At 50.0% G+C, this 9,991-nt stretch overlaps 1 protein-coding gene across 2 annotated transcripts in view; it reads right to left on the bottom strand.

The window, feature by feature from the left end:
* FAM107A (family with sequence similarity 107 member A) overlaps nucleotides 1-9,991 on the bottom strand; it is a 37,739-nt gene continuing 27,748 nt past the window's right edge. For both annotated transcript variants that reach the window (XM_081247116.1, XM_081247115.1), the window contains exons 2-4: nucleotides 5,472-5,646; nucleotides 3,499-3,655; nucleotides 1-3,006 (exon numbers count right to left, since the gene is read on the bottom strand). In XM_081247116.1, the coding sequence (XP_081103242.1) occupies nucleotides 2,899-3,006; nucleotides 3,499-3,655; nucleotides 5,472-5,646 (440 nt within the window). In that variant the 3' untranslated portion in view covers nucleotides 1-2,898. The remainder of the gene's footprint in view (nucleotides 3,007-3,498; nucleotides 3,656-5,471; nucleotides 5,647-9,991) is intronic.

Raw genomic sequence — 9,991 nt, 5'->3', positions numbered from 1 at the left:
AGGAAATAGCAGGTGAAAAGGCCGGGGGGCAGGGGGCACATGCCTGGTGGGTGTGAGGCTGGGCTGGCTGGAGCTGCGTGAGGAAGAGGAGAGCAGTGGGAAGCAGGGCCGAGGTTAAGAGAGCTGGACGCATAGGACCTTCTAGGCCACAGGAACGACTCTGTTGGGAGCCAGACAAGTGACAGATCTGCCTTAGACTTTAACAGGATTTTTAACATCTTAACATTATGACTGCGCTGTTGAGAATAGGCTGTAGGGGGCAGGGGCGGAAGCCACTGCCCTAATCCAGATGTTTTATCTCCCACCGTGCCCCCAGCACGTGGCACGTTTCCTGGCACAGAGCAGACACTCAACAAATACTTACTGAATGACGTGTGAATTAGCGATGCCCAAATACCAGTTCTCAGACTGGTGCCACGTAGGCTATATGGAAAAAGCGTAGACAAACAGATCCCGGGCACTGTTGCTTGGGATCCTGATCCAGTAGGTTTCTGATGGCAAAGAGGAATTTGGCTTTTCAGTACAGTCTGCGGGTCATTCTGGGCAGCAGGGTTGGCCTTCTGTGTCAGTTAGGAATGCTTTTGGCTGCAGGGAACAGAGACCAACCAGCAATGGCTTAAACAAGAGGGTTTTATTTTTATTTACAAGAATTCTGGAGGAGGATGGCTGCTGGCATTGGCTTGGTCAAGTGATGACAGGTCAATGTTTCTGAAATTCTCTTGGCCATTTTCTCATTGTAGCAAGATGGCTGCTGTGGCTCCAGGCATCCCATCATCAAGGTAGGAAGAAGGGAGGAGCAGGGAGTTGTTACCCAGTCTGTCTCTTTTATCAGAAAAACATAAGCTTTCCTAGGAGCCCCTGTAGACTTTGTCTTAAATTTCACTGGCCCTACCTGGTCACCCCAAGCTGTAGAGGAGGCTGTAACAGTGAGACTCTGTATTTACAGCCTCTACAATGGGAGATGGCTGGAGAGAAGGAGTTGGGGCTGACCACTGGGGAGTGAACAAGGGTGTCTGCCATGGCTCCATGGACGACATGGTACTTGAGGTTCCTTCTACTTCTGGGGCTTTGTCTCCATGATTTGCCACCTCTGTGGAGCACCTGTGGGGCCCACAGAGTGAAATCCCAAGCATTCCCTTGGAGGGGCCTACTTCATCCTAGATACTCAGTCTTGCTTTTCCTGTCTGAACAACACACAGGGGACAACTTCTTTGGGGAAGGGGTGGTCTTTATTTAGGGACTGTGCATTTTTAGCATTTCTCTCACCTGGCAGACATTTAAAACAGTATTACCATCTTCTCACTAAGACTGTCACATTTGAGAGACTTTTAGAGCCGCCGCCCCCCACAGGAAAAGGATGATGTCTTTAGTCACTCTCCAGCCACCCAAAGGGCATCCCAGCGGTAGCTCTTTCTGGCAGTCTTGGGGCGTGAAAGGAAATGCTTTTCTAGCACTGCCCTGCTACCTTGAATGATGGGTTTACAAAGCCAGAGGCAGGGATTTCAGGGGAAAAAAAACAGGCCCTGTTTAGTCTCTAAATCTTTAAATATGGGATAGGAGCAAAAGGCTGAAACATTTGGTCTCGCTGGGAAGGGCGTTTTGAGGAAGAATGGGTGAATTCGCTGGAGCTGGCCCAGGTGATGGAAACCAAATAGGGGGTGGGTCCCAGCTGCAGAGGCTGGAAACGGGGACTCAATGGGACCAGTTTGGAAGGGTGGCTGTAGGGTCTTCAAACCGTTTTTTATATTTTCAGAACCCTATTGGAAATCACTTTATAATTTGCTCTTCATAGGCTTCGGGAAAAGGTTTAAAAGAAAAGTTTTGTGGGAGTCTTTGGCTAGAATTGCATCAGTGTGGTAAGAAATGCAGATTGGCGATTACGTACATTTCTGGTCACATAACCAACACAATTTGCTAGGCAAGAGCCTTCCCAGGCCTGAGGTCCCTGGGGTGGGTGGAAAATAAGGAGCCCTTGGGGGCTGTGGTGGCAGGTGGGAATCTCCAGGGCAGAGGGCCGTGGGCGCTGTGGGGCAGAGATGGCCTCAGGGATGACGTTTCCAATATTGGCCACCCCGGACGCTCCAGCCTTGCCGGGTACAGTGTGGGCCTCAGTCTAGGAGCTCTTAGCAATGAGAATCTCAGCCCTCACCCCAAATCTATTGACCCAAAAGCCGGTCTTTTAGCAAGATCCCCAGTAATTTATAGGCACTGTGAAGTTTGAGAAGCACTGTTCTAGCCGTCCAGGAGCGGAAGGGCTGCAGCCCTGGCTAGGTGTGGTTACAGGGCCTGGAGAGGGTAGGGCTGTGGAGAGGAGAAGACAAAGGCATGGGGGTGGGGAAAGGCTGGCAGAGTCTGAGAAAGAAGCTGTCGTGGACAGACCCGTCCTCCCCTCAGGCGGCTTGCAGAGCAGGCATCCCGGGATGCTCCGCCGAGCTGCCCCACACCGGGCTGCAGAGACCACCCAAGGCAGGGAAGTTCTCGGAGACCTGGGAGCTGGGCTGCCCAGAGAAGCAGGGCCCCATGGGGCCTGGGCAGAATGGACGGCTTGTCCGGCCAGAGAGGCCCCTGTCCCTTCTCAACTCTGCCAGAAAAATCTTGGCAGAGCTCAGAAGCCCCCTCAGGGAGAGGTGCCTGGTGAAAGTTTTCCCAGCAGTGGCTTCTTCTTGGAGCAGGAGGGATGAGTACTCAGAACGAAAAGCCTGGGAGCTCAGGAGCCCCCATCTTCGGGGGGTTGGGGGGAGGGCGGCCCTCTGGGACAATGCATTTTACAGAAGCGAGTGTGAACATCACAGATGTGTCAAGGCCAGGGGCCCAGGGCTGCTGGCTACAGCGGGGCTGCAGGAGGGTGTGGGGACCAGGGGAGGGCTGCAGGGGGCGCTGGAGCTCCAGCAGCCGGCTCTAAAGCGCTCTCTCTTCACTGGTCAGGGTGGTGATTCTCCGCAGGTTTTCCCTGACTTTGATAAATTCGGGGGCATGGTCCTCTTCCTTTTCTGGTGGTTTTTCCAGCTGAAGGAGAAAGAAACAGAGATGTGAAGTGGGTGGGCTAGGGGAATTCCTATTCTCAAAAGCCACTGGGTTTGGACCAAGGGCCCTCTCTGGGGAAACAGAACCGGGATCCGTTTTGCCTGCAGCCTGGTTGCTGGGGGGAACAGAGCATGAGACTGTTTTCTCCCCGTGAAGCCTGGTTCAAATTGCTAACCTCGTATCTAAAATGGAAACTCCACCGAGCTCACGGGGCAGTTGAGAGAAGGCAATCAGAATCAGCATGCAATAGATTGGGCCCATGAGGAAACTGAGGTTCAGAGAGAGGAAGCCACTGGCCCAAAGTCACACAGCAAAGGGAGTAGCAGAGTGAGGACTCAGGCCAGGGGTGGACTCCTGGCGCTGTCCCCATTTTGCTCAACCTCGTGGCCAGCTGTGGCCGCATGCAGAGCTCCTCCCTGGGCCAGGAGACAGTCTTGGAGGAGGCGTGGGCCGGGTCTGGGGGCCCCCACCCACCTGGCTCAGCCTCTGCTGCCGTTTCAGGAGCTCCTGCTCAAAGGGGCACTGCAAGCGCTTGGCCTCCAGTTCCTCCTTCTTCTTCTTGATGAGCTGGTTCCGCCGGCGGTGCTCCAGGACACGCTGCAGCTCTGGCTTGCTGTCCACGCCCAGGCCCCTGGGGTGGCGGGAGGAGGTGTTTGTTAGGAGACCGCCAACTTCTCCCCACCCAGGGCTACACCCTGCACAGACATCAACCTATACCATTACATCGTGCAATCCTCCTGCTAGCCCGGGGAGGTGAAACCATTACTGTCCCATTATACAGGGAAGGGAAGCGAGGCTCTTAGGATTTAAGACACCGGTCCAAGTCACAGCTATGAAGGGACTGAACGAGGATTTGCACCTACGCCTAAGTCCAGAGGCCAGGTTTTATGATATTACTGGTTATTTCCTCAGGATAAGTTTCTAGAAGTAGAGCTGCTGGGTGAGGCGCTTTTAGAAGATTTTGGATACATATTCCCGTCTTGTTCCTTAGAAAAGATTATCCACTTCATTCTTCCCTCGACAGTATACAAGAGCATCTGTTTCTCTCTCTTGTCACTACCCGATCTTTTTGTATTTGAGAATCTGGTAGGCAAAAAAAAATCTGGTTTTCCTTTGTTTCTTTGATTGCTAGTCACATGGACCAGCCTTGGAGATGTTTGCCAGCTACTTGCATTTCTTCTTTTGCGACCTAACCATACCTATCTTTTGTTCATTTTTTTCCTTATGAATCTATAAGAGATACGTATATATTTTTATCATTTATATTGCAAATATTTTCCCTGATTTGTCTTTAGGCTTTTGTTTAATTGTGGTGATTTTAAACGGGATGACTCTAAAAGGCAACCTGAGAAAATACTCATAATACACAGTCAGCCTGTTGTTTCCGCGGATCAAATCGGTGGTTGGCTGAATCTGGGGATACCGAGGGCTGGCTGTACTATGCCATTTTAAATACATAAGGGACTGGAGCATCTGTGGATTTGGGGTTCTGGAACCAACCCCCTGTGGATACAGAGAGACTACTGTGACTAAGAGGAGGGGTGGGCACAACACGGAGGAGGCAAAGTGAGATCTGGGGAAGGGATGTTGCACACAACTGAAAACAAGAATGAAAATCACAGCCAGCGCCAATACCAAAAACGGCCAGTAGAGGGAGCTTCACAGGCACTGCGGCTTTCATCCTGGTGCTCTGGCCTCAGACAGGCGGAAAGCTCAGCCTCCCTCTCCCCTTCCCCACAATCCCTCTCAATAATCCAGTCCCAGCCCTGATGCCCCAAGCCTGCCTTGCTCATTGCATGCTCCTGGCCTCCCTGCTCCATTCATACCCCCTCCACGACTGTGACACCCCTGCTTGAAACCCTTCACAGGTCCACATGTCTCTTCCGGCCTACCTTACAATCTTTGCAGCAGCCACTCTGAGCTACTCCTGTCTCCTGTCCATTCACACATGCTTATCCATCTGCTGGGAACATACGTGCTTCTACCGGCCAATGTCCCCCTCCTAAGCTGGCTAACTTGTGCCCACCCTTTGGGCCTTGACCTCATGGAGGAAGTGATGCTATCTTGGAACCCTGCCTGGCGGCTCCTCTGGGGTCGCAGGCCCATTTATGCACCCATCCTACCACCTGGTTATGCATCCATCTCCTCTGTGAGGGCAGGAACTGGATCCCATTCCTTCTTGTAGCCCCAAGTCTGGGCACAGTGCCTCCTCGCACATGGTAAATGCACCTGGAGGGCAGCTACAGGTAGGTAGCTGGGTGGGAGAACAGGGCTTTTGGACCTTCACAGTGTCTGCTGGTAACCATGTGGGGCACCCTTTGACCTCCTCAGCCTCTAGGAGCCCCAGGATGACTACCAGGCCTGCCTTTCATGAGGGGCACCTCCCCGCGCCTCAGCAGGCCTGAGGCGGTGCTTGCCAGACTGAGGCAGCCGAGCTCCACTCCCACCTTCTGTGGTTCATGAGCAGCTCTCGGTGCAGCTCCTGGTGGCTCCGGGAGGCCTTCACGGGGTTCAGCAGCTTCTTGGGCTTGATGAGCTCCGGGTTCCACTCCCTGTATTCTGGCCGGGCCATCAGGCCTCCGATGTCCGCCCGCTCCCTCTGGATCTCCGAGTACATGGAGGCTGTAGAAGTGACAGGGGAGTTGGTCAGAGCTGGGCCCACAGTCTCACCCATTCTCGTGGGCACAGCTGAAGGGCAAGCGTTTTGGTGTTAGATGGATCTCAGCTTACTGTGCGGCCCTGGGCAAGCTACTTGCCTTTCCGAGCCTTGGTTTCCTCATTTGTGAGATGGAAATAATTGAGCCTGTGCACAGGGTTGTAAGGACTGGAGATGATGGCTGTAAAGTGGGGTATAGAAAAGTGCTACTTGACCCCTAAAAGTGGGGTCACAAAGTGTATGAGTTGAGGCGTGCAAATGTTTCCCTCCTATAAAAGGAATTCTGTTTCTCATTGAGCTTGTATCAGAAAAAGAAAAGATATTTAAAAAGAGCAATATGTACTTGTTAGGGATAATTTGGATAAATGCAGTGATCAAAAGAAAATATCACCCCTTATTGTCCAACTTCCCTATCCGTAGTTCCAAATTTCCTCATGGACATGTCCAGCTTTTCACTTTCTCCAGACCAAAGAGGAGGGTATGAAATCCCAGGACTACCATGTCTAATTACAAAGGGATGGTTGTCATCTTTAATGCAGATGTCTGACTTCTTGATGGCCTCATTTCCTCCAGAGTAGCTTGAAATTTGTCAATGCACTCGAAATTCAGGCAGAAGGGCCCACTACTCTCCAAGTTGGCTCCGTATCCTTGAAATGCCCTGAAGCACGTACAAGGGTGAGGGTGAGAGTGGGAGTGGGGGTGGGGATTTTTAAGAAAAAGTCTCAGCCTGGCCATTAGCTGCATGGAGTATTTAGAGTGAAAATTTAGGCATTGGCTCCGCTCCCTTCATGAGTCCCGCTTTTCTGAGGTTGAGCCTCTACTATATGCGAGGCATTGGCCGTGTCTGGTCTGTTATATCGTAGGCATTCAATAAATATTTGTTGGCAATTGATAATAAAAGCTTTGAGGTTATACAGATGAGAAAACTGATGCTCAGGGAGGTTGGTCTTGGGGAACCAGTGCTTTAAGGCATGTGGTTTCCATGATGCAACTGAGGGGCTATGTCCCCACTGCATACGTCAGGCTCTAGTCTCCCTCTTAAAAACCACCAACCACCCTGTTGCCTATGGACAGACCCTCACTTCTTCCCTCCCACTGGGAAGAGGATGAAAGCCATTTCTGCTTGATGAACAGGAGTCCTCCAAGTAAACTAGACAGGGATGGTGGTCTGTGCAAGAACCTGGAAGTGGGTAATAGGTCAGTGGGGTTGGAAAACACAGGAGGAGGGGGTTTGATGCGGTGCAGATTGCAAGGTGACATGTTAGGGAATGTGGGCATCAAAGGGGAGATGATGCTTTGCAAATGGTAGCACTCCAGACACGTTTGGCATTTCTATTATTACCTACTGCCGGGTGCTGTGAGGAGGATTGAGACCCCATGTGTAAAGATGCTGTGTAAACTGAGAAAAGTGTTAATCTTGCTACATCCAAAATATCTTATAATAATTAAGTGTCAGAGCCTAGAGACATGGTTGCTAATTTTCTTTCTTGAATTCCCATTCTCAAAACTACTTCTAAAATGAGAATTCTAATTAATTTTCTCTTCTTTTTTCATAAGGCTATTTGTTTTTCAGGTTATATCCTTCTTAATTTTTTGGTCCTTAAAAAATCATTGTGGTAGGGTTTAGTAGTTAGTTAAAAATGGGCACTTGACAAAACAAACAGTTGGCTATATCAACTCCCTCCCCCTTTAAAAATGTGGATATTTTCTTAGTCTGAGAGTAAGTTGTCTGGGAGCCAGTGCGATAGAATATCTTGATTCAGATTGGAGTTTGGGGAATTCTTCCCCCTTCCACTGCCTTTTCCCATTACCAAGTCTCACCAATCCTTTATCTGAGTAATTCTTAGCTACACTCTTTTCTTCCTATGTGCTCAGCTCTCATCTTACCCAGGCCATTATCACACCACACTAACTGCTTCAGCTCTGTGGCTAGTCATCCTGCCCTTAATTCCTATGTGCCCCAAACCTTCCAAAGCTTCATAATTTTCATCAGTCACACCATCTTTAAAACAACTAACTGTATGTTGCCAAAGCAATGAGGCAGGAAACAGAAATAAATTATATAACTTTAGGAAAGGAGAGGGCAGAATTAATATTTGCATAAGATATCACTATATGTACCCAGAATTCCCAAATGGATTAACAGAAAAGCTTTTGGAACTAATGAGAAAATTCAAGTGTGGCCAGATACAAAACAGGTCCACAAAACCAAGAGCTCCTGCATAACAGGAATGGCCATTGAGAAAGTACACAATCATACAATTATTCATTCATCCTACCATATGTTAGAGTTTCTATAATCTGCCAGGTATGGTGGTAGACAGAGATGAACTAAACAGGCAAGGCTCCCACTCCCACAGAGCTGACATTCTGCTAGGGAGGCAGACAGCAAACATGTACACAAACCAACAAAAATAAATGATTGCAAATCGCGAGGAGCCTGCTCAGGGAATTGGGGGGGGGTGGCGGGCGGCGCTAGGATAGAGACTAACAGGAGGACCCCCCCTTCAGCCAGGTGCAGCAAGAGGGCCTCTCTGGGAGGTGACCTTTAAGATCTGACGGTTGAGAAGGAAGAGGGAGCCTGTGTGGGGCAGAGGGAACAGCATGTGTGACTCATGTACCTTGAACAAGCTTAGTCTGTTCAGGAAACAAAAAGGCATAGTGTGTCTGCAGTGGCGTGAGGGAGCGACAGGGGGAGAGCATGGCGTGAGGGTGGACGGGTGGTTTCAAGTTGGGGAAAGATCGCCTCTGATTTGATTTTAAGAAGGTCATTCTCACTGCTGCGTGGGGGAAAAACTGTGAGCAGGTTTTGGGAATTTTTGATATGACTTTGGTTTCTTTTACTTCCAATGGGCAGCCTCTGTGTTTCCCATTAAATTCCAGAGGAAAAACATCTGATTGGCCAGACTGAGGACCTTCACTTCACAGGTCATCAGCAAACCAATGAGTTGGCCGCCCCGGGGCCAGTCCTCAGCCCAGCAGGGACCACACAGGATTGTGCTTACAAGGGGGTCCTGCGTTTTCATTTTGCACTGGGCCCTGCAAATTATGTAGCCAGTCCTGCACCCCAGGTCCAATCAATGACCAGCTCTGGTTCAAGGATCTGCTCTAGGCATATTTAAAAAAAAAAAAAAATCAGTGGTGAGGTGTGGCAGATGATGTTTTGCTGAGACCACGGTGGTGTGGTCATTGAGGCAGGAATCCTGAAGGATGTGGCTGGTTCTTCAGCTCAGAGCTGCAAGTTGGGAAAACTGCTGCCATTGCCAGTTAGTGTTCTAAACTCCAGCAAACACGTGTAAGATCCGTGGACGTGTGTGTGTGTCCTCCAGGGTTTAGACAGCTGCTGAGCCAACCTTCCTGCCTTTAATTTAATTAAAAGAGGCCTCCATGTAGAAGAGCCTCACATAGGTGTTGGAATCAAAGAGGCTGCTCAACAAAGCACAGGAGCTGGGCCAGGAAAATCGGGCTCTCTTGGGGGTCAGCTGGGCCCCCTGAGCAGAGGAGGGGTCCATTCTCAGGGCTGCTCTGGTCAGGTCTCTCAGGCTGCTGGGGTGTCCTCAGAGATCCGAGATTTTGGGGGAGGTGGCCGTGATGGGGCAAAGACGTGAGGTAAGGTGAGCGTAAGGTCATCTCTGAAAAGAAAAAGGTGAACGCCCCAAGGAAGAGCTGGCAGGGAAGAAGACCAGTTGAGGAGAAAGTTGAGTAGCTAATGAATGTCCTTCACTGGTTGTCAAAGAAAGGCAGAATAATGTTGGAGCCATTAGAACCTGGGTTGAATGCTGGCTCAGCCAGTTCCTAGCCATGGGCAAGTGTACCTATCCTCTGCAGCAGGAGTCCAAAAACTATAGTCTTTGGGTCAAATCCAACCCCTTTGGAACAAAGCCATACCCACTCATTACTTACTGTGTGCGGCTGCTTCCTCTAGAACAGCGGCGTTGAGTAGGTGTGACAGCTGCTCTTGATCAGCACCCTTCTTCATGAGGTTGTTACAAAACAAAGGAGGTGATATTTGCATGGTGCTTGGCAAGTAAGTGCCTGGCACTGAGTCAAGGACTCAAAAAGTGCTGGCTACTAGAGCTGCCACATACAGCGAGGCAGGTTGTGCACTGAACAACTCCAGGGCCTCACTCCTATAGATGAAACTATGAGTGGGGCCACCTCGTTAGCCATTATTAATAAGCACTATTAAAATATCCAACTTGTAGTCTTGGATTGAGCATTCTCCTTAAAAACTGTACTAGTTAAATCAGTGGATTTTAACCCTGGCTGCATATTGACATCATCAGAAGGAGTTTAAAAAATACCAATGTC

Source organism: Mesoplodon bidens, assembly GCF_964165515.1.
Source record: "Mesoplodon bidens genome assembly, chromosome: 10".
NCBI lineage: Eukaryota > Metazoa > Chordata > Mammalia > Artiodactyla > Ziphiidae > Mesoplodon > Mesoplodon bidens.
Note: the sequence above shows the minus strand (reverse complement) of the source record. Positions and strands in the feature narration are given on the sequence as shown.